At 44.2% G+C, this 25,330-nt stretch overlaps 2 protein-coding genes across 2 annotated transcripts in view; one reads left to right on the top strand and one right to left on the bottom strand.

Annotated features, from left to right (window-relative positions):
* Positions 1-6,623, bottom strand: part of COL4A1 (collagen type IV alpha 1 chain) — a 217,260-nt gene extending 210,637 nt beyond the window's left edge. Inside the window, exon 1 of the mRNA XM_045007958.1 lies at positions 6,387-6,623. Within this exon, the coding sequence (XP_044863893.1) occupies positions 6,387-6,464 (78 nt within the window). The 5' untranslated portion in view covers positions 6,465-6,623. The remainder of the gene's footprint in view (positions 1-6,386) is intronic.
* Positions 6,624-6,725: 102 nt separating this feature from the next.
* The window catches only part of COL4A2 (collagen type IV alpha 2 chain), a 227,819-nt gene continuing 209,214 nt past the window's right edge, over positions 6,726-25,330 (top strand). Inside the window, exons 1-3 of the mRNA XM_045007949.1 lie at positions 6,726-6,954; positions 7,470-7,579; positions 7,786-7,846. Coding sequence (XP_044863884.1) covers positions 7,536-7,579; positions 7,786-7,846 — 105 coding nt within the window. The 5' untranslated portion in view covers positions 6,726-6,954; positions 7,470-7,535. The remainder of the gene's footprint in view (positions 6,955-7,469; positions 7,580-7,785; positions 7,847-25,330) is intronic.

Below are 25,330 nucleotides of genomic sequence, written 5' to 3'. Positions count from 1 at the left end.
TCACTTTCTACATTGGCTACTGCCTAAAACAGTTGTTCAGGTTATAGCCACCTGTCAAATTTTACACACTGGACCTGCCTTACAAGGTGCTGAGGACTTTTCTAATGGTAAATGCTATGAAAAATGGGAACAATTATTCATCTGAGCTACACCAAGTGACATCAATGGAAATTCTGAGAAAGCAATGGAACAGACCTTCTAAACACTTATGAGGCAAGTCTTTTCTTTTTATGATGTGGCTTGTTGAATCTTTCTTTGTTTAGTCTAGTCCTATAAAAGGAACAATATTCATGACAGAGTCTATCCACAGTAAATGGCTTTTGAGAATAGATGTCTGTTTAATAGCCTGAAAAAGCCATTTATTGTCACATGTACTCCTCCACTGTGTCCCCTAAAGAGCGTGTGAACAAGTAGAAGGAGTGCAAAGCACTTTTTTAGAATATAACAGAGAAATTATGCAATTATGGTATAAGAAAAACCCACATGTAATGTAATTATAACATCTGTATAATATAAATTCATGACTAATAATAACCATACGTTATATAAACTAATATATGAAATCCCATGAACTATAATTAATTCTTAAAATAAAATGAGTAAGATACAACTGGATGTTACAGTTAGTCTACAGGGCATATAATCATAAATATTTATGGTTGAATGCTACAGTACTTACCTGCCCTCATATCAATAAAACCATGAAGAAGATAAACAAATAGCACCAAAAAATCCTTACAATTTGTTGGGGCTGTCTTAAATGAAATAACCTTAAAATCAATGCTTCTTTTAGAAGGCCCACCATTTCTTATCAACAAGCACATATGAAAAGGCAAACATTCAGAAAGTGTTAATTTGCTCTCATGCTAAAAGCTTTTATGTCTAATTTCAGCCTGAGGTATTTAAACAAATTAATAAAACCTTGACAACAGAGATTTAATATTACGTCAGTGTTAACAACATTGGTGGAAATAGCACTATCCTTATAACATTTTAGCATGGTTTTATCATTTTTCTAGTCTACCTTTTCCTGCCAACTTAAACAGTGATACATCTGGCTCTTAGAGATCTAGCTTTCATTAAGTCAACAGCAAAACTTCCACTGAACTCAGTGGGAGCTGGATTTGTATCTTAGAGACACTGCTAAATTCACTGTTGATATACTGTAGGTGGGAGCATCTCCTTCACATCACTGAAGTTCATTGACACAGCACGTGCTTATACTAGTGGCAATTTCTCCCACCATTTAAAGTATTGAGACATTAAGTCCCATTTCAGAAAACAGAGAAATGCATGATGCAACTGCTGTGGCTTTGACTAGACATCAAAAAAGTAGCTAGGATTTCTGTATCACAGTGATTTCTCAGATAAGTAATACTAATATAAGGAAACAGATTTACTTCATCAAAGAAAAATGCAGCCTTGAGGGTGTTGCAAATGATAACCCTTGCTGGGTTCCATAAAACAAACTACTTCTGTAACTTACTCAAGGGAATAGTCACTCAGCCTGATCTGAACACAACATCTTAACTAATCCCTTGTTTACACTTAAATTCTCCTTCTGATTTTGGAATAGAAACTGATCTTACTGGTAAATTTTTAAAAAATGCTTGATTTGCTTAAAAAAAAAAGCGTTGTGGGTTGGCATTTGGGTCAGAGTGCCATAAATAAATGCATTTAGTAGAGCCACCTGACAGTGCTCGGGGGAAGCTGTCAAGACCATGCCTTTTACGTTGAGGCATGCAATCCTGCCATTAATTGTATTGCTGCCTATGCCTGTTCATAGCTGGCTTTGAAGCATGGTTCTGTTGTAAGGTGACTATGTAAGAGCAGCCCGTGGCACTTCCTGATGCCCCCATTGGCCTGGGATGGCAGACCACGGCCAGTGGGAGCCGCAATCGGCCGAACCTGCCGACGCAGCAGGTAAACAAACTGGTCCGGCCCGAGCCATGTGCCAGAGGATGCCGACCCCTGCTATAGAGTCATTCTCTTTCTTTCTCTCTGGCCCGATAACTATTTCTCCAAAGTGGAAAAGCTTCAGGAGATATTGAGTGAGCCCCACATCAGAATATCCAATGGCTCAGAGGTTAGAGCACTCTCCTGAAAGGAGGGAGATTCCTGTTCAATTTCTCTCTCCCTCATGGAGAGGGCAGAACTGAATCTACATGTCCCACATCCTGGGTGAGTACTCTAATGACTGGACTAAAAGTTATTGGGTGGGTTTCACCTCCTCCTGGATTTGGAAGGGGCCTAATCTGGTAGGTGACCTTTGAGTACTCCTACCAGAATGGGACCCATAGGCAAGAAGTGGAGGAATGCCTATCTTCCCCTGCGTTGTGGATCCCATTGGGGCTTAGATGGGATATTAGTGACCAGGTACCTAGAATGAGGTAGCAACACACATGCCTAGAGGCAGAAATGTAGGCACCAAAGAATTTTTACAGCAAAAATGTAGGTGCTTAATGAGTTTAAGCATCTACAGATTTAGGCTATATCTACACTTACAGCAGTGTGTAGAGTGCAGACAGCACATGCTCACCTAGCACAAGTGTAAATAGCAGTGTAGATGGCAAAACACTGCTCAGGCAAGTAGAATAGAGTGCCTTACCCTGGGGTTGTTCAGGAGTGTATGTACCCCACACCATTCTCTACATGCTCAAGCCGTGCCTCCCACATTTACACTGCTATTTTAGCAGTGTAGTGTCCCACTGCCTGAGCCTTTTCCCACAGCAGTGAAAGGCTCCCGTCATGTGGAAAGGCTCAGGTAGCTCCCCACTTCAAGAGTCTTTCACTGTGAGTGTAGTTACACATGTAGTGCAGGGGCGGCAGAGCCTTCCCAAAAGCGAGGTGGTCAGGGGCCCCTGCCCCCAAAGCCCCACCTCGCCCCTTCCCCCAGAGGTCCCTCCTCTTCCCCCAAGGCTCTAACTCTGCCCTTCCTCTTCCCCTGGAGGCCCAGCCTCCAGACAAGCCAGAAGCTGGAGCAGGGCTGGGGAGCCTGCCTCCCTCACCCTGGGGTGGGCTGGGCTGGGCTGAAAGCAACCTTCTGCCGATATCCCCACCCCTCGGGCTCTCCGCCCGGGGCAGGTGGAGGGACCCAGGATCCCCACAGCTGCTCACACGCCTCTTACCCCAACTCAGCTCTGGCCGGGGGATGGTTGGAGCTGCAGCCCGGCCATGGTAAGAGCTATGCAGGCATCTGTGGGGAGCCATGCCGGACTCTCCACCTGCCCATGCTGCAGGGGGCCCAAGAACAACCCCCAGCCTGTGTCCCTGCCCTCTAGGCCTCCACCCAGGGCAGGTGAAGGGTCTGTGCTGTGGCTCCCCACAGCTGCCCGAGCAGCTCTTACCATGGCCGGGCTGCGGCTCCAAGGCCCCATCCCCCGGCTGGAGCCAGGTTGGGGTAAGAGCTGAACAGGCAGCTGTGGGGAGCCAGCATGGAGCCCTGGACCCTGCACCTCCATCTGACCTGGCCAGGGAGCCTGGGGGTGGGGACGTGGGCCGGGGGCTGTTCTCAAACTCCCCTTTACCGTGGTCAGGGGGAGGGTCCGCACAGCTCCCACAACTGCCCAGGCTTCCCAGCCAGGCTCTACCAGCTGCTGGCCTGGCCGGGAGGGGTGGGTCTCGGGGAGAAGGGGAGGGGAAAGGTGTAGGATCTGCCAAAAGTGGGAGGGTTATGGCCCCCTGAGCCGCCCTGTTCTGGCACCACTAGTGTAGTGACTATACTCTACACGCCCCCGGAAGTGTAGATATAGCTCAGACAGTAGCGGAGAGGGTGTTTTGTGGATCACAATGGTACCTAAAACTGTGACATAGTCATTTAAGACCTTTTGTGGATCTAGGCCTCACAACTTAGGTCAAATTTGAAGGACCACTAGGAAAAAACAAAAAAGTTCTTGACTTGTAAACTGAGCACATTTGATCTGGAATCAGAGACACAATAAATGTAGAACACCAAAACTGCCAATTTCACAGTCGCTTTTTCAGTAGAACTGTATTTTAAGCATATGCAAAGCAACAGACCATTTGGGGCCCTGCTCATCTGAAGACCTTGAGTCCCTGGCAAGCACTGTAGTTTATAGGCCAACTCTACCAATCTCTACAGCTGTAAAAGTACAATCAACCACTCCCATGGGTGTGGTAAATGAACATCCAGATATAATGATTGATGGCTTAGTATCCAGGAAAGGGAAGCCCAATAGCACCCCGTCATAGTGAGCCCACAACAATGTCCATACCCACTCGGACAGCTTGCGTGTGCCCTATAATAAAGATATACCTATACCAGTGAGTTGGCTCAACAAAAAGCAGCTGTCTGGGGCTTAACTTTTATCTCTTTAACAGAACTGCACAAATTTTAACTTCCAAAGCATGCTTCTGTTTCCTTGTGGCATGACACTTTCCAATTTATCTTGTGCAGTTAATGCAATGTTGAAAGAAAGGCTAGTTAATGAATGAAACTGAAATCATTACTAGCTTTAGATTACTTCAGCCAGAATCATGAGGTTATTAGAACAATTTACCTTACATTTAGAGGTCAATCTCAGAGAAACAATTTGCTCATAGAGTTCTATTTACACAAGAACTCAAAACATTTAAAATATAAAAGTGAAATTATTGATTTTATTAGACATTTGACAAGTTGGAAGCTTAAAGACAGATCCTCATATCTTTAAGAATATCAAACCTAGAACGCCAATCTGAATTGACATATTATGTTGTATGACATAGGGAATGAACTAAATACTGTCCTGAGATGTGGGGTGGGAGGAGAGAGTATAATTTGAAAGTGATGGGCACATAATGGAAGAGGCCTATCAATAAAATACAGAATAATCCCCAAATAGGTAAGAAAACTTGCTGAGATTCTGGAACCATAGTAAATCTGCTATTAGCAGATAAAGAGAATCAGATAAGAAATCAGATTCATTGGAGTGTATTTTCCTTACTTTTGGATTGACTCAAGACACAAAATGTCTCCATATCTTTAGATGTCAACGTAACTAAACAAAAAATGAAATCCTATAATAAATCTGTGAAAAATAAGGAGAAATGTTCCTTATTTCCTTTCTGATTAATTTACCAATACTACATGTAATTTTCTAACAAATCAGAAAACAGATCATGTATAATCATATGCCCATCTTTAGTTATTAGAAGTCTGAAGCCTTATGTAACAAGAACTGAACTCAACTATTAGAATACAGAACTAAAATTAGTATAAGAAATCAAGGAGATGATAAAAAAGATTAATAAATTATTCTACATTAGTCATCAGACTTACTACATACTCTTAAGGGAAGTGATTCCAGCTTCAACATATTTCAAGAAGGTTAAGAAATTAAGTGTCCTAACTTGAGGAGTTTGACAGCTGATCCCAGAAAACGCTGTATGATAAAAGCAGTTACTTGAGGAGACACCTTCATAGCAAGTTGAACTGGTTGCAGCTGGAACTTTTGTTTTGTTAGGGAAAGACTATGGGGAGTCTGACCACTAGAACCTTTGCTGCAATCTGATATCTCTAGTTCTTCAGCACATAGCCGGTGGCAAGAGGTAATCATGAACTGGGAAAGCCGCCTGTATACAGATTTGGGTTCCCAGCTTCATTTTAAAAAAATCCCACCCTTTTAATGCATGGACATAGAGTGCTTTCTAACCATTAAGCATGCCCCTTACATTTCCTCTGCAGCTTCAGTGATCCTCGAAAAGGCGTGGGAAAGCGACGATACTGGAGGTTCCAAGCAAATTCCTTAGGAGTAGCCAAATGGTCCCTGCTTCGGGTCCAGCATGGACCACCCCAGGCTCGGGATTACAGTGAGAAATTTAACGTACGTGTGTGTGTAGCCTTCAGAGGCTCACACAGCACGGCTACTGCACTGCCCAGCTTCGCTGCGTGCCTATGAATCGCAACATGTTGCTACTTCTCTGTGGGAAATGAACGCTCACAGGCCAGGAGGTGCCTCAGAAGTGAGTGAAAATATCCCCCTGTGTAAATCAACACAGACGCGGGACCAGATCTACCAGCAAGGGGCACCTGAATATCCCCGCACCCAGGCGGGCAAGAGCAGCCAGAGGAGAAAGCCACTTTGCTGCTGCTGCTGCATCACTTTTTAAAGCGAGGTCCGGGCTAAATCGGCGGGAGCCGGGGGGCACTCAGCACCCGGAGCAGAGCCCTGCTGCATCCTGTGAAATCCCACCCAGCCACACTGGCCTCTCTCTCTACCCCATCCCCCCCACCTCCACTCCACACAAGTAACCGGGGCGGGGCTCGCCCCCAGCGTCCCCACTGTGCCCCGTTAGCCTAAAGGGTGGGAGTGAAGCAGGATCGGGCCCGGAGGTTTGCTCCAGGGAGGGGACGAGGGCAGCGTGCGCCGCACCGGGGTACTCACCGCGGCGGACACCTCGCCGGGCTCCTCGCTCAGCAGGAGCGCAGCCAGCACCAGCCCCACGCCTCGCCACAGCCTCATCCCGCCGCTCTCCCCGCGGCGCGCCCCGAGCGAACTAGCGAGCGAGAAGGGACCGAGCGCCCGGAGCCGGGCAGGGGGCTGCGGGCTCAGCGCCTGGCCGCGCGCAACTCCCGGGCCCCGCGCGCGTCTCTCCTCTGCCCCGGCTGCAGCGCCTCTAAAGCCAAAGAGGCGAGGGCTGCCCACATCCCCAGTCTGTGGGCGGCTGCCGCTGCCCCCTCCCCTCGCGGGCGGTGGCTACTGGGAGGAGATCCTGCGAGGCTGGCCAGTGTCTCGTCCCCTCTGCATCGCCCACCTCCGGCCGGCCAGTCCCGCTCCTCCGGCAGGGGGAAGGGGGCAGGCTCCCGCCTCACCCCACAAAATCCACCCCACGCTGCGGGCTGGGAGGACTCGGCGGCCGGTCTGACTCCAGCCCCTCGCCTCGCTGCGGGGGACCGGCTCTGCAAGGGGAGTGCGCCCGGCCTGGGAAGCCTAGAGCGGTGGGAGCGGAGAGGTGAGGCTCGGACACGGGGTATGGGGTGAGGGGAGCCGGAACCGCTCAGCCCTGCGCTGATCGCTGGGAGCTCACACCTGGCCCGGCGCTCCCGGCTGGGAGAGGTTTGGCTGGCGCCCGGGCGCGGCGTGCGCTCGGGTGGCCGGACGAGCGGAGACTCGGGTCGGCAGAGCCCCTGCAAAGGGCAAGGCTGTGCCTGGGGACGCCGCGGCGGCTGCAGTTAGCGGGGGGCTGGTGCTATCGTTTCCTTTCCAAAGCCGCGTTGTACCTCGCGCGTCCCTCCAGGGCAGCGTTCTCGCCCCCTCCAGAGGCGTGCGGCGTGGGGAGTGCCCCTTGCATCGAGCCGCCGGGAACACGGAGGTGGGACTCGCTAGGTGAATGGGAAGGACCTAGCTCAGCCCATGTAGCCTAACTCCTGTGTGCACGGGACTGTTCCCTGCATGTAGTCGGTGTGCCCTGCACATTCCTTACTCCTCTCTCTCAAACTGTATTTCTCCCTCTCGCGCTGGATCCAGGGGGTTTCCTGGGACAGGAAAGCATTGCTGCTGGGAGCCCTGCACTGCACGGGAGAGGAAGCAAGGATGAGGAGCTCGCGGTCCCTCCTCTCACGTCGTGCCCTTTGGCAGTAAGTAGCATCTATCCTCTCCATACTTATTTCAAGTACTTGTTGTGATGGGCACTTCTCATCATTGCCAAAGTGGGGACAAAATTCTTTTCAAATGCAGGGCAGGGCCCTTTTCTTCACAGTAGCCTGTAAAGCTGTATCACACTCTGGTGAGTGCTACAGCAACACAAATACTTAATGTTGTTGTGTTTCTCCTTTCTGTACAGGGCTATGCAGGTCGTGCTGCTCTTGGTATTGACTTCACTGTTAACTGGCAGAGTAAAAGCTGTAAGTTAAACATTTTATCCCTTCATTGGAGGAGAGAGAGGGAAAAGGGAAGGGAAAAAATCCACAGCATTTTTATTTGAGGGGCTAGAGAATTAAGAAATTGCATTCTTCTTTGCCAAATACCTGATCTATCTGTCATTTCCATTAAAAAATAACAGCCACCAGATCACTTACACATTAGCATCTTCACTAAATGGAATATCAGAAAGCCCTAGAGTTCAGCTTCCTTCGCTATACTGGATTGCCTTTTGGGGCTTGCCACATTCCATCCTTACACCCATTCATATCACAGTATTTGTTAAAGCAATAGCAAGTCATTACAAAAATTAGCCCAAGATTATCTTTAGTGCTGTGAATTAATCGCCATTAACTCATGTGATTAACTCAAAAACATTAATCGTGATAAATCACAGGTTTCCTCGCCCTTGTAAACAATAGAATACCGACTGAAATTTATTAAATATTTTTGGATTTTTTCTACATTTTCAAATATATTTGATTTCAACTGCACTTCAGAATACAAAGTGTACAGTGCTTATTTTATATTATTTTATTACAAATATTTGCACAGTAAAAATGATAAACAAAATAAATAGTATTTTGCAATTCACCTCAATAGTATAACGGCCCTACGATCAATCAAATGTTAACCCTGCCCCTTGACCTCTTAACTCCTGTCCACCTGTCACCGGAAGTCCTACCTCATGGGAGTATTACTTGGGGGGGAAGGTCAAACTGGACACATGACCAGAAGCAAGGTGTGTCATGTGACCCCTCTAAGAACTCCTCCCACTGCTCTTTACCAATCAGGAGGGGTTTCAGCTTCTGGGTACCACCCCCGAGAGGAGATTTGACCAATGGGTGAGAATTCTGGGGTGGGGTGACCCATCCAGAAGTGGTTCATGTGACCCCTCTAAGAACTCCTCTCACCACCCTCTACCAAGCGCGATGGATTTCAGACACAGAGGACTGTCCCGAGAGCAGATTTGACCAAAATCTGGGATGGGATGAACCGCCCAGAAGAGGGTCGTGTGACCCCTCTAAGAACTCCTCCCATCACCCTCTGCCAATCAGAGTGCAGCACCATCACCCCATAAGTCCTAGCACCAGGCAGAAGAGGTCATCTCTTACCAAGAACGTGTGTTTTAGAAGTCATGGAAAGGCTGAGGGGAAACATGGACTCCTTCACCACCCCCGTGAAAACTTCAAACTTTGTGTGGAGAAAGTGCTACATCAGCAACAGTTCTGACAAGGGCCCTTTGACTCAACTGTTATGGATATGTCGGAACCCGACCCTGAAACCCAAGCCCTCATGAGGCACCCCAATGAGTATGACGGCCTCACGTCATCCTGGAGGTGAAAGGCGATCATGGCTCGGGGGAGTCACCAGCGGACAAGGTGAACGGAAAAGACGTTGCTCAGCTAAATGAATAATTAAGAAGTGATGGTCGAGAATGGGGTGTAATGGGGTTAGGAACTGACCTGGGATTATGTGAATCTAAAAACAAGCAATGGGGTGCTTACCCTGTTCCTTTTCTGAAAATCAACTGCTCGACGATGCCTTTCTAGAAGCCTTTGAGAACTTACATATCGGTAGCCCTGTGGGAGTAAATATATCGTGCATCAGCTGTTTTTGCTGATGTCTGAGACACAGATCTCAAGAGGAAAATCCAGAAAAGGACAAAATGGAAGAATGAATCAGCTCAGATTCCCTCATGGTAGTGGTCATAGCAACCATTTTCACAGGCAGCTGTAAAAGGGGTCATTAAACCAGGCGATTAATAAAACTTGTTTAAATGTGTCAATATGAATGTGTCCCCGCCATACTCGAGTTAGTAAAAGATGGTACAAGGAACAGTCATGTCTACGCAGACGGCTCTGTTAAAGAAAATATATTACACCAGGGAAGTTGGGACTTTGGCGGGGTGAACCTCTTTTTCAAGTGGCCAAAAAGCATAGTAAAACTTTAAATAGAAGACAGGTAACAGCTTGGCTTTCAGACCAGGATGCTTAGACTTTACACAAACTGGCTCAAATACATTTTAAAAGAAACAAGACCACTGTTTCAGATGTGGATGTGCAATGGCAGGCAGATTATGTGGATATGCACTGGTTCTCCAAACACAACAGCGGTTTTAAGTACCTCTTAACAGTGATAGACATTCTATCCCAATATGTCTGGGCCGTAGGCCTAAAAGACAAGATGAGTGGTGAGGTATCCAAGGCCTTTAAAGCTATTTTCAGCGAAGGTCACATGCCTCAAAAATTACAAACCGATCGGGGGAAAGAATTTTTAAACAAACCTTTAAGCAAATTGTGAAAGCAGCATGGCGTTCACCATTTTGTTACTAATAATGAAGTCAAAGCAGGGGTTGTGGAGCGATTTAACAGAACTTTAAAAACTAGGATGTGGAGATATTTTACAGCCCATAACAACTTTTGCTACATCAACGTGTTACCTGACTTTATAACGAGCTACAACCAGAGCTATCACAGAACTATACGTACCAGACCCATTGATGTTAACCTTTCAAATTCTCTGAAGGTATGGAAAACGGTTTACAGAGACAGTTTTAAAAACTGATTGTTGCCCCTTTTAGAAAAGGCGATCATGTGAGATTATCTAAAACCAAAGGAGTTTTTGAAAAAGGTTATGAACAGATGTTTACCAATGAGATATTCATAGTGTATGAAGCCTTAACCAGGGGCCAGAGACCTGTATACTGATTAAAAGATTATGAGGATGAGACAGTTACTGGAGCTTTTTATCCTGAAGAATTACAAAAATTAAACCCCAAACGAGACAGGATTTACAGGATTGAAAAAGTTCTAGTGGAGAAAGAAAAGGAGAATAATGCAGGTACTGGTGAAATGGTTGGTGTGGCCTGATAAGTTTAATAGCTGGGTGGAGCCTTCTCATCTCAACATTGAGATGTGAACAAAAACTATTCCTCCTGCAAAGACACAGAGAGAGAGAGAGAGAGAGAGAAATAAGCGATGGTGGGCTTTACATCACTTTGCCCAGCAATGCCAGCTCTGGGGCTTTACCCCAAAACACCAGCTCGAACTTTACAATACAGCTAATTAAACCCTTGGATCTCCCGGGTGTGTGGGAGATGGGGTTAGTGGAAATACAGTACCCGCATAGCTGGAACACTATCAATGAAGACACCCCTTTCAAAATCACCTTTGGATATATGACACGGAGTTTCTTGCTACAACGAGGTTATTACTTGTCCCTACCTGAATTATTGATCATATGAACAATACCGTGGCTCATCACCCAGGACTGCCTGAGGTGGTCATGAACTATGACCTTGTGGGTAGAAAAGTTAGACTTAAATCCACCGATTTTACTTATGTATTTTCTACCGGCAGATAACATTCTGGGTTTGGGCCCTAAGCACAGCATCCAAAATATCCCCTTCTCGGCAGACATCACAGGGGGTTTCAACTCCTTGTATCTGTACACGGCTATCATAGAACACCAGTCTGTGGGGGTCTTTTCTGTTCCTCTGTTATGCTGCTTCCCCATCCGAGGAAGGAACAACGAGTTTGTCACCATCACCTACAATAAATCTCATTACGTCCCTGTCAGTAAACACCACATCGACACCATCACCATTGAAATAAAGACAGATCAGAACAGACTTATCTCATTTCACATCAGTAAGATGATCGTCAAGCTGCACCTGTGTCCCCGGAGAGAGCAAGGTTTCTAAAAAGTAAAACACTATTATGGCTATCCTAAAAAATTATGGCGACCCCACCATCTAAAGGAACCCTTACAAAGGGCAGCCTGGATACGCCCTTCCTGGTTATCATGGGTCCCCCGTGATGTCTGGGGCTGACGTGAGCAGAATATTCTGTAGCCTCTTTTGAAAAGCCGTACCACTTTTAAGGAGGGGGCTAGAGACTATTAAACTCCATGTAAAAACCGCCGCTCAAAACGTAGCTAAAGAGGTGGTAGGCCACGTTTCCCGCACTGTTCTGGAGAAGGTGGGGAATCCAGCTTCACAGGAGGGATCGGGGCTGATGTACATTAAAAGGAGAAAGAGAAATGTGTCATACCCGCTATCCACAGGTCCCCCAAAACCCTTTAAAAGAAGGGCTTTGACGTGCAGGCCAGCCATAAGCGAAAGTCCAAGAGGAAGCCTGGACGAAAAAGGAGATGCTCTCCGCCTAGTAAAAGAGAGATATTTTAATCAACATGGCTTTTGTTCACTGTGGGTCTCAGGAGTGCACCAAATCCAAACTAGACTTGTTCCAAATAGTCCCTACGCAAACAAGCATCGAGAAAAGCATCTACATTGAGGTGCTGCCTCTATCAGCCATTACAGAGGCTGCCCCCCATAGACTTTTTTTAAAGCAGGGAATGGCAAAGATTATATGGATTTAAACAGCACACAGATGTACCTATCTTGCAAGATTGTAAAAGGAGACGGAATTGAACTTGCCAAGGACGCCAAGGTGGGCCTGGTGAATGACCCCGTGGCCTCAGTCAGTTGGATGTCACACTGGGAGACCGCCTCCTAAGCCAAAGCAACAACTGTTATCCTTACAGGGCCTTTATAGAATCAGTGCTCAATTACAGCAACGACACCGTCGTCACACAATTTTCCAGTGGCCTGTTTTACAAAGGCACTGCCGGACAACACAAAGAAATGGAGTTGGATGGCGGGAATCTAGGGTTTGTGAGGTGTGCAAAGCTGACGGCTCAGAGCAGGAGAGTAAAGCCCCTGAGGCATCTACACAGTGACCTGTATTTTCAAGGAAAACTTTTGTTGAACGGAATGGATGTGAAATTTAAACAGTAAAGATGCGCAGTAAAGATGCTTTCTGTTTAATGGGAAGTGCGGCCAAAGGCTTTAAACTGTGCATTGTATCAGCGTCCCTTTTTGTGAAGAAAGTACAGGTGGCCCCGAGCATCCGTCTGGGGCATGTGGAGGCCCTGCTTACCGCTAATGCTAAATACCCCCTGGACTGTGTGGGAATGAAAGTGTTTAGCATCCCTGTGGGCAGCAGGGTCAGTAACCAGGAGAACCTGTTCTTGAGACAGTTATCCAAAATGCTTGTCCTAGGGTTTGTGGATAATGATGTCTTTAGTGGAAGTTACGCTAAAGAAACCGTTCATTTTAAACATGACAATATTAATTTTGTGACCTTGTATGTGGATGGTGAAGATACCAATCAAGCCTTTGCAACCAGACTTTGAGGCAGGACACTGCGTGAGAGAATACATGAATCTGGTACAGACGGTTGGTAAACACATGAAAGATCGTTCTCTGTTAATCGATCATGAGGAGTTTGCACAGGGTTACACCTTGTTTGCCTTTGACCTGTCTCCCAACCAGGAATGCGCTGATCACTATTCCCTGATTAAAACCGGGAACCTGAGAGCAGAAATACGTTTTGGGAAGGCTTTGACGGTCACCGTCAGTATGATCGTGTATGGGGTTTTTGACAACATCATAGAGATAAATCAGAGGAGAAAAGTTCTGTTTGACTACATGTGAACCTGGACACCGTGCAGCTCTTACGTGTCTTATCAACGGACCTTGCACAAAAATAATTTCTTAGATGTGTTCACTTGTGATTGGTTCTCTGGCGGCAAGCTGTCTCAGAGATCCCTAGGTTTAGTGGTCAACACGCATCCACACAATCAACCGGGTGAACACTGGCTCGCCTTATATCTGGCGGAGCATAACCATGGAGAGTTTTTTGACTCATACAGGCACACCCCGAACAGTGTGGTGTTTCCTAGAAGCATTATGAAATTTTTTAACAAAAATGCCACATTGTGTTTCACAATAGACAATTACAAGACTCCCGCTCCATCGCCTGCGGCTATCACTGCGTGTTTTTCTTACATCATCGTCGCAAGGGTTTATCTTTTGACCGGATTTTAAAATTGTATTCTAACGACTTAGTCCAAAACGACTGGATGGCGATGAATTTTGTAAAAAATAAATTTAAGTCCTTGAGCATGCCTAGCCTCACTCAAAACATGTTTCAACAAACCCAGACGTGTATCTTGCAACGATTTTCATAGCCATGTTACCCAATAAAGCACCCCAGGTGAGGTGTTTCAAGACAATTTTAGAACGTGAAAAACATCACACACTGAGCCATTCGGATCTTTTAGCCAATTTTCGTTTTTTAGATGGCAAAAAAGGGGTCATGGTTTCTCGATCCACCCTGGTGTTGGCAGTCGAGGCCTTCAAGCGTTCCAGAAGATCTCTGGTGGCCGTGTTGCCCATGATGGAAGATGGTACATTCAGTTCCATCGTGGCATTCATAAACACATCCGATCCTTTAGGTACATGTCTGATAGGAACAGAGCGCATCTGGGTGACGACCCTGACTAAGTCGAGCATGTTAGAACCATTAACCACAGAGTCTTTGTGCACAAAAGCCCCTTTATCGTTCCATGAAGAGAGATTTTTATCCTGACCAAGCTTATTTAGCCATACTAATGCATTTTTCTTATAACACTTATTTACGTTATCCAGCACCTCCTGAGCAACAGAGTCTGAGGTCTTTGGTGTTTCTGAGGGTTTGGCAGTCACACTCTGTTCCTGTTCCGGTAGAAACAGACTTATTTTCCCTTTATCCGCATCGCTCTGATTCATGTACATTAGGTACCTTTGAAGCACGGCGTTGTAAAGTTTAGCCTTCTCGTATTCGGCTAAGTCAGTTCTTTGAAGAACAGACTTCATTTCAGCATCCAGTAAGCGAGTTGCGGTCATTCTGATATTTTCCTCTGCCGGAGGGGGAAGCCCTTAATTGCTCCAACTGGAGGCTGGGCACATTTTTTTCTGCATACTACATTATCGATTAGTCAAAAGCCCCAGTATCAGAGGGATAGCAGAACTTAACAGAGGTCTGATAAACTCCCCAGACTGCTTCACCAGAGGCTTCTTTCTTTTAAGTGACACCGTTTTTATTACACAAAGTTTTTATAAGCATGTGTCTCTTTTTCAGCCCGCGCACTTGATTCTGTGTCAAAGGTACGTTTCCTTTTAAGATATTGAGCGCTATTTCTGAGATGGCCGCTACTAAATCGTCAGAGGCCCAACACAGTATAGCCCTCCTTTGCTGCAGCGACAATTTGCTAAATAGCTTTAAAAGGATCAGATTTCTCTTCACGCAGATAGACATGTTTTTGGTCAGCAACCCTGGCTGTTAAAAAGGGGCCTGCTGATAATTCATCCCTTTTTATACCCAGCTATTGTTCTTTTAAAAGTATAAACTGCTGGCCAGTCTGGAGGGAAAAGATCGGTTCTTAGTCGATAAGCTTCTGGTGTGGAAGCATTTGAATCTACCACCAGGTCGCCATAAGGTCTTTCGGTAGCATCCTCAAAAGCTTCTAGAAAATATTGAGCTTTGCCGGTGTACATTTGCCAAGAGAGCATGGTGATTTGTAATTTATCCCTGGGGTTTTTGAACAGAACCATGTGCTTTGTGTTTAGGTTAATCGTGCGACTCTTCCCTGACAAAATATGTTCTGAACTATATACATAATGCTCTGGTTCCTGTGATGCACATACTTGGTAAGGGCTTTCTCAATTTCATCACTTTCATAAGCAGAGTTCATCAGATCGTCTACAATAATCATACTTTTTACTTTATTGGTAGGAAACAAATGGTCATCGTCATCAGGCAGCCCCTCCATAAAATTGATAAAGGGATATTTACAGAACAGTTATGTTTTGTACATAATTCTATATTTGTAAGTTCCACTTCCATGACAAAGAGATTACACTACAGTACTTGTATTAGGTGAATTGAAAAATACTATTTCTTTGGGTTTTTTTACAGTGCAAATATTTGTAATAAAAATAAAGTGAGCATAGTACATTTTGTATTCTGTGTTGTAATCAAAATCAATGCATTTGAAAATGTAGAAAACATCCAAAAATATTTAGATAAATGGTATTCTGTTATTGTTTAACAGTGTGAATAATCACGATTAACTTTTTTAATCGCTTGACAGCCCTAATTATCTTCCTTTGTGGCCCAAGAAAAGCCACCAGATATGTGGAAAAGAAGACATTAGTGTAACACCCATGGCACACAAATGTGGGAAATTAACCTATGGATAAAATGATAAATATTTTCATCTGAGCACAATCCTAATTTGTAGATTGAGTGAGCACTTAAAGATACTGGTTTATGTTAAAAATCAAAGTAACATTTATAAATAAATTGTCTTTTTAAATGTAATCAATTCTTCTCTCCAAGTGGAAAACCCTGGGAAGCTAGATGCTCTGTTGCAAAGATGCTAGTGAACATCATGCTGGGAACTTTTTAAATATCCCAGGCCATATTACCCTGTCTGTCAATAAGTGGGAAAGGGTGGGGACATGGGCCAGTCCTTTTTGGAATGTCTGGGGCACTAAGGTCCTGTTCCAAAGTCCACTGTATTCCACAGAAAGACTTCCAGTGATTTCAATGAGCTTTAGATCAGGCTCTACCATTCCTTCACCCCTTGTGCTAATGGACTGTAAAGACCTGGTTTATGGCTGCTCCTGCAACAGGTGCCCAAATGAGAGTGCACCTGTGCAAAGGCAAGTATGATTTAGCCAGTTGGGTTTTTTAGAGTATAATACATAATACTTTGGCTTATCCTACTTTTTTTCAGACTTTAATGACTGCATTTTTTTGAAAATCTGTGTGATTATTTTTGTGTAATAAGTTGGTATAACAATTTAGGAAGTAGGAGGTATTAGTTTTCAGAGTATTTTGAAGCAGGTTTTGTAATACAGTAGTTACTATTCTATTTCGCACTCAAGTCATAGCAGCCTTTTGGCTTCATAGGTGGTTGCTTATCCTCTGTGGAAGATTAAAGTTGGATCCATCTTCACCCTGGTTTGAGAGGGAACATTGAGTGCAACAGATTTTGGATCCACTGAGATTTTGTTACCAGAGAAAAGTGAAGCCAGGGAAGGAGAGGAGCAAGGAGCTAAGATGCCTAATGTCACATGTCCCTTTTGCTAGTCATCTCCTCTTGACAAAACTTAGCATGCTACCGTGCTATGCAGTATGGGATAGACTATAATGCATATTGTTATAACATGTCAGATTCAAACAGCAGAAGGTGAGTGGTAGAAAGAGCAAGCACTTGGCACACGTAAGCCAGTGTTTTCACTGCTGGGGATCACCTAGGGTTCAAATGCAGCAGCAGTGACATTCGACTCTTAGGGCATGTCTACGCTTACCAAGGATCAATGCTGTGGTGATCGATGCACCTGGGGTTGATTTAGCGGGTCTAGTGAGGACCCGCTAAATCGACCACAGATCACTGTCCCATCAACTCCGGTACTCCACTGGAAAGAGGAGAGTAAGGGAAGTCAACGAGAGAGTGTCTTCCATCGATGCAGCACGTGTACACCCGCACTAAGTTGATCTAAGCTATGTCAACAACAGCTACGTTATTCATGTAGCTGAAGTTGCGTAAGTGAGGTTGAATTACCCCCGTAATGTAGACAAGGCCTAGGATGGACTGAAAGGGCCAGCAGGATGAATGTAAGTGAGTGAGGAAGTAGTATATGAGTGACTGTGAGTGGGTAGCTGGGAGCACTACTGAAGATTGGTCTGGTGGCTCTGGCACAGAAGTGGGATTCAGGAGAGCACAGTTTTATTCCTGGCTGGGCCCCTGAATTTCTATGTAACTTTGGGTTACCTCCATGCCTCATCTTCCCTCTCTCTCCCTGTATGTGTACATATATGTATCATAATATTTACATGTAATAGACTTATTATGAGGATTAATTCATTAGAATTTTGTGAGTTGCTTCGGAGAATTCCCAGGCTGGTTCCACCTGCTTGTCTGAATGTTGGGGGTAGAGAGCAGGAAAGGAATACTAAAGGAGTAGGAAGGAGAATGTTTAGGGTTTGGAGAAGAAGAAAGTGTCTTGGGACAGAGAAGAAGGAAAGGGTATAAGTTTTAGGGTGGATGTGAGTTATGGAAGTATCAGGAAGAAGAGACAAAAAATTGAGTGGATCTGGACCACAGTTCTCTCTAACATAGAAATAGCTTGAAGTTGTAGTAGGCTAAGATCAAGTGTAGTACTGTAGTATGTGTCAGGAGAACGTAAACAAATTTAAATTCTCAGTTTGTTTAAGCAAACAGAACTTTGGATACCTATCCCAAATGTATCAAAATGTACAGAACTCCTTTCTTTCTGTGCTTCCTAGACTTGCAGTAGGTTTTCTGTTCATGCACAGCCTTTTTAACCTATGTTATCTTCCCACGGCACTAAGTGTTATCTTGTCCCTGTCCTCCCCCAACCACAAAATGACAGAATAATGTCATTACATCTCTTGGTGCATGGATTACTAAAATTCTACACCTTTCTAGAGGTTTAGGTGCCATTTTAGCATTTTCTTTTACATGGTTTTAAATAAGGGCTACTTTTTATTTTAGCTACACCCTTATGGTGCCTTCAGATGGGAACAGTAGAGTCACAGAAAAGAAGAGAGTAAAATTCATATAAGGAATTGAGGTGACATGAGAGTGAATATACTGTACAAAGACTATGCAAAAACAGACTGCAAGAAGTAGACACTGAAAGAAAACAACATACGCTAAAATGAACACAAATAGGGCCAAAAGTAGAGACTGTAGGCCAAAATCATATTTCATGTGTAACTCTATTAACTTCAGCAAAGTTGCACCAGAGATGCATTTGACCTGTGGAATCAAGGAGAGAAAAATAACCCAAACATAGGAAAAAGGAGAAGAAAAATTATAAAGACAGATAAATAATAAAACTATGGGGCAAATGGTCCCTTCCAGCCCTATATCTGTATGACTCTACCACCCTTCCTCATGATGTAACCCCTGGGGCTGTTCACTGTGAGTAAAGGTGGAAGAATCTGGCCCTTCCAGTGCACCACACAAAGGTAAGAAGTAAAGGGAAGAATATTTGAAGAAGAAAAGGTGGGATAGGTGGAAGACTTAGGGCCATTGTAATGAACTCTGTAAAATGTAAATGTTAGTGGGAAGATGTAGAACTGTTGCAAACTTGGACCAAATTCTGTTCTCAAATTCTGTTCTCAGTAATTTCATTGCCTTGGAGTTACTCCTCATTTATGCACATTGTAACAGAGAAAAATTTGGCCCTTATTTAGATTGAAATCACATTTTATGAGGAAATTAGACATACTATCTGAACTGAATATGGCTAAAGTTTTTGAGGGGCTGAGAGATGCCCCTCTGAATATTTCATCCTTTTGTTGGTGTTCAGACTAAATTTACCTCACCATTTCTTCAAATCCTGGAAGAAATATCAGGAAGATGAGAAGGGACTGATTCTCCATTCACTCACAGTGATGTGATGTGGATCAGGAGTAGCTCCACTGATAACAATGGAGTTATGTTGTTGTAAAACCAACCAGTGGAAATGGAGAATCAGACTCTGGCCTTCTATGAATGAGCTCTACCTTTGCTGAGAGTCAGATTCCTTAGAGCAGTGGTTCTCAAACTGGGGTCTGTGGACCCCTGAGGGTTCACAAGGGGTACTCTAGGGGGTCCAGATAGCTCAGTGGTTTGAGCATTGGCCTGCAAAACTCAGGGTTGTGAGTTCAATCCTTGAGGGGGCCACTTAGGGATCTGGGGCAAAATCAGTACTAGTTCCTGCTAGTGAAGGCAGGGGGCTGGACTCAATGACCTTTCAGGGTCCCTTCCAGTTCTAGGAGATAGGATATCTCCATTAATTTAATTTATTTTATTTAATCAACTCCTCCTTCCCAGTGCCTCCTGCACACCAGGGAACAGCTGTTCAGTGGCATGCAGGAGACACTGGGAGGTAGGGGAAGGTAGGGCGATGGGACACACTCACGGGAGGGGGCGGAAAGAGGAGGGGAAGGGGTTGAGCAGGAGTGGGAAGAGGTGGGGCATTGGGCGACGTGGTGGAGTGGGGGTGGAGCATGGGGCTGAGTGTGGGCTGAGCACCCCCAGGGAAAATTAGAACCTTGCTTGGGGGTCCGTGAAAAATTTTAAATCAAAATGGGGGTCCTCGGGTTGCTAACATTTGAGAACCACTGCCTTAGAAGTCTCGAGTCCTAGTTGTCTGTGTATTGGACTGGGAATAAAGATTTTCTGTCAGTGTCTCATTATGGGGCCAATCCTGTGTGTACCTCTTGCGTTCTCTCTCTCCTGGCAGACAATTGGCAGCAGATAAAAAACTGAACCATAAGAGAGACCAATCAAGAAATAAATACTGAACTTTTAATAGATGACAATGATATTATTAACTAGAGCGTGTGATGTCATTTAAAAAATAAAAAATCAGCCCCCTCACACAAATATAGCTGTTTGGACAACAACCCCCTGGTTTTCATATTTGTTCTGAAAAAAAGCCATACTTGTTCATTCAGGAATTTGTTCAAAGTTAAGCTCCGAGAAGAAAAGACTGCTTATTCAGCTGTTCCCCTCCCCTGCCCAAAGTTCTTATATGAAATTACAAACATTAATAAATGTATGTACACATTACATACAAAAACTACATTAAAGGAACATTATGGTTGCAAAATCAAGCATTTGAAGCTAAGAAAAGCCAGAATTAAGGTTGCTTGTGCAACCTAAATTCAACCCACTTGTGCATATTCATTATGGTACCATTTCGGGGGCAGGGTTGTTTGTTTGTAACATCGTCAGTATTTTTTCTACAGCATCTCATTCAGTGCACTGGATGGATGGTGCTCATTTTAATGAGTAACTATTCAATATATTGTTTTATTGTCATTGTTCCAAGTGTGACCTCCAAGTCTGATTTACTACACATAATACTGTATTCTGAACACAGAATTATTAACTTCCTCAGGGACTTTTCTATGGTGCTCATCACCATAGTATCTAACCCAGTCTTGCTTCTTCCCCATGCCTGGGTCCCCAATCCTTGTTGCTCTGTCTCAGTCCCTGCCCCCAACATCCTTGTCCAGTCTGTTTCTCTCACTCCCTGGCCTCCGGTTGTTTCCCCATTCCCCACCTGCCCACATTGGCTCCCAGTCTCCCATCATAGGCTTCTCATCCAATCTCGGTCTTCCACCCTCCTCCATAGCGCCTCTTCCCAGTTTCCATACTCCCCAGTTCCTTGTCCCTGCCCCTTTGCCCAGCCAGACCCAGTCTTTACGCTCCTTTGACTCCTGGTCCAATCTCAGTCTCCCTGCTCCCCCTGGATCTCAGTTCCTGTCTCCCTACCCAATCAGGCCAATCTCCCCACCACCCCATCTACCAGTCTGTCTTCCTGCCCAGACAAGATGTATTTTTTTTTAATTTTTTGTGTGTGTGTGTGTTTTTAAATCACCCTCCTTCTTCCGCCGCGCTGTGCACACCAAAGATCCCACTCCTGACACCAGTTGTGGCAAAGTTCCTCCTCTCCCCTAGTAGGTCCTGCGCTTATTGGCGGATTTTCCTCCCCTCAGTGGTCTTCCCCTTGGATGAAACCCACAGTCTGGATCAACTCCTCCTATGTCTGTTTAGGAGTAGCGAGACTTGGGGGGAACCCGGTCCCTCCCTCTACTCCGGGTTCCAGCCCAGGGCCCTGTGAATTGCAGCAGTCTCTATAGTGCTACTTGTAACCGCTGCTTGACTGCTACAGCTCCCTGGGCTACTTCCCCATAGCCTCCTTCAAACACCTTCTTTATCCTCACCATAGGATCCTCCTGGTGTCTGATGCTGCTTGATTGTATGGTGTTTCCTCAATCCTCCAGTAGTACACCCTCTCAGTTCTTAGTTCCTTGTGTCTCTGACTCCCAGCTCCTCATACGCACTTCCTTCCTCTGGCTCCTCCACCCCTGACTGGAGTGAGCTCCCCCTTTTTATATCAGGTGCCCTGATTAGCCTGTCCTGATTGGCTGCAGGTGCTCCAATCAATGTAGCTCTCTCTGGTGCCTTCTAGAAAGTTCTTAATTGGCCCCAGGTGCCTTAATTATCCTGGAGCAACTGCCATTTTGGTTCCCAAGGTACTAGGGATTTGCTTAGCCTGGGGCTAACATACCTGTTCCTGAGTACTTTCCTGTAGCCATCCGGCCTTGCTCCATCACAATATATATATATATATATATATATATATATATATATATATATATATATAGTAGAAATCTGCTGAAATGGTAAAGGATAGGTTGCATTTCGTACAGTCCTTAAAGTGGTACATGCTTGGCTTTAACATATGAACATCACACCAAAGTAATACATATGGGTTGTCCTTCTAAGTCTCTATTATGTGTTTGGTTTTGGTTTGTTTTTTACTTGTAGGGAAATAAAATTGATTTGTCTCTCCAAACAAAAAGTTATTTATGGGCAGATTAAAACTACAGTGTGACCTGTTCAATCATGTCAGTACATTTTTAAATTTACAACATCACCATTTAATATCTGAGAACATTCATTATTTTATTAGATTCTTTCTCTTTGCACTAGCACGATCTATTTGTTTGAACACAGTTTGTTTCCAAGCAAAAAAATGTTGGAGAAGGAACAGAACTTTTACCACATTGTGTTACACTAATCCAGGACCTTGGGGGTTTCAAAGTGGATTTACTAGTTGAAGGTTTGCCTTCCTCTCACCAGGGGTGTGCCAACTAAAGTGTCAAGGAAGGTTGTGCCTTCTCTTTTTTCTTTCTCCCTCGGGGATATACTGTGCTGCTCTAATTAAGCTATCTTGTTAACAATGTTGGCTCTCTAGGAACACAAAGTGCTGTACATGTTTGCAGTATATTCAGACATTTAGCAACATCTTGTTTTAATTAATTTTGATCCTGTAGCTGATAGAGGCAGAAGATTCAGCTCATGGTTGAAGAAAAAGTCTTATATCATACAAACCTTTCCTGGCTGATTAAAGAGTGATGTTGATAAGTTTCAAATGGTCTCTTCCTCTTCATTTGGAAGGATCAAGGCTGTGACAGATGATTATGGTGCTAAAGTAGATATAAAATAGGGTGTCTCTAGGATCTATGAAGAAAGATATGGGGGCAAATGAATGAACAAACATGAATACATATGAATAACTATACACAACAATAGTAGAGTGGTTGGGTCAGTTCATTGACACTGCTTTCACAGTCTCAAATGCTGAATCTTTCAAACACCAAGGCTATGTCTACACTATCACTTATGTCGGTATAACTTATGTCACTCAGGAGTGTGAAACACCCCCCTGAGTGACATAAGTTACACCGACACAAGTGTCAGTATGGAGAGCTCCCACTGATGTAGCTCCCACCACTTATTAGGGTGATTTAATTATGCCGACAGGAGAGCCCTCTCCCATCGGCTTAGAGCAGCTACACGAGGCATCTTACAGTAGTATAGTGGCATCAGTACAGCTGTGCTGCTGTAAGCTGTCTAGTGTAGACATAGCCTAATACAGGCCTCCATTTCTTGTCACCATTTTATTTTCTGTTACTCCCCTTACCATTACATGGTAACTGGAAACTGGGAGAATAGTAGGATTTATTTTGTCAGAAATATTATGGTGGTGGTTTTTCTTGCTTTTTATAAACATACCTAGAGTTTGATAGGTGTATTATATTAATGTAAAAATAATATTTATATGCACATGCCAGAATAAAAGCTAGTTAGAGATTATTTAGCAGTCTATGTTGACATTCATGTAGTCACTATTTTTTTCTCTGTATTAATAACTCCTATCTTTATCTCAGGGGAGAGGGCTTCTATTAAAGTTTTGACTGTCTGAACTTTTAAGTCATCAGTAAATGTAAAGAAAAAAATATTTCTCACCTTGTCACTGAGAATAATTATAGTCCACGAAACAACAAAACCAGGGCAATGATTTTTTTTTCTTAACTTTATTTACATATTATCTTCCACCCCATCCCATAAAACAAGCTGTGCTCTGTAATGCAACAAGCACTCTAACTTGTCTGCCTATGGAAAACAGATGCACATTTTTATTCCATCTGTTGTATGAACTCCACCTTTAAAATCTCTAATGGAAGCTACGGTATGTCCCTCCCATCACTACCTTTGTGAATTGCAAACACTTTTATTTCCTCTAATCTGCACATTTTCATTTGGTAATATGATCCACACCTCATCATCAATGGCATTTTTGAGATATGTTTTGTGCAACTATTTTGTGGAATGACGCGAGCATTAAGAGAACTAAGGAAAAATAATTGGTGATCAGCATGATCAAAGACATGTTTGCTAGGACACTTCAAAGAACACATCTCATTAATTTTAAAATTAGGGGCCTGAGTCTGCAATGTTTATTTACATCACATGAGTAGTCTCTCTAAAATCAGTGTGTCAAGATTACTCTTATAAGGGTTGGGCTTGATTTTTGGCAGTCCTTAGCTGTAGATTTCCTTGCTTAAAATATCTCCATCACAGGCTGATGATTCCACCTGTTGATTGTTCTACTACAAAATGTACTTTTTCATTCATATTTCAGAGGGCTGCTAAAGATTTTCTATTTTTGGTAAGGACAATGTTGTTTGTCTGAAATTTTTCTAAAATATTTCAGGCAGTGGAGGACTGTCAGTTCACTAACCTTCCCTCTGCCTGCGTTTGCCAAGTTACGGTGTTTTGGTTTGTTTTCTTGTTCTTGTTTTTTCATGTTTATGCCTCGTTAGACAAGTATGGTCACTTCTGTACTGTCACATACTTTTGCTCTGTCCGCCAGCTAATGCAGTTCTGAGTGCATCTGTAACTGGTGAAAATTTCCTTCAGAGCAGTTTCCTGAAACTTCTATGTCAGCTGTTAGTGCCTGATCTAGCAGATTCAATGCAATAGATAACATTCCATAGCCGACTGAGCTGTGCAGTGCCCAGAAGGCAACAGTTCCTGGCTCTGCAGGAAGGTGACCTATTCAGTGCGCAGGCTGACCTACTGCGGAAGCCATAAAATTGAAAACAAACTTGTTCTTCAGCTGAGAGTTTAGGAGCTTCCTGTAGGAAAAGAGCTCATGCAAATTAGATCTTCACCTTCTGTACTGAAGTAGTCTCAGTTCTCAGGACCTTCAGTGCCCTTCAGTCTCCTCATCCTCAGCCTTGAAACTATTTCTAGTTTAGAGCAATTCTCCCATGTAACGGTAGAGGTTGGGGATATGGACGTTTCCAGATCAATCTTCTGAATCTTGGGGTGCTGAGGAAGGTCATCTACCAGTCATCAGAAATACTTACAAGGCATCGTCCCTTCATCTCCATAGTGCCAAAATGGGCCTTCCTCACCTTGCACTTATACTCTCTCAGCTCTCCTCATTTTCACCAAAGTTTATCAGCTTTTTGTAAACTTCAGCGTACATGTCCACTGTGTTGCTCTGCCTCCTGTTATACAGTTATCAAATAGAGAAAGGTCCGTTGTACTTGGACCACAGCCTCTTTATACTTTTACCCAAGATAACTGACATTCAGTCTGCTGGTTACAGTCTCCTGGCCCCCTAACTACTGTTAAGGCATCAGGGAGCACCTTAAGCATGAGAATTGAGCAGCTCAACACCATTCCCAATG

The sequence above is a fragment of the Mauremys mutica genome, chromosome 1, assembly GCF_020497125.1.
Source record: "Mauremys mutica isolate MM-2020 ecotype Southern chromosome 1, ASM2049712v1, whole genome shotgun sequence".
NCBI lineage: Eukaryota > Metazoa > Chordata > Testudines > Geoemydidae > Mauremys > Mauremys mutica.
This window is presented reverse-complemented; position numbering and strand designations above follow the sequence as displayed.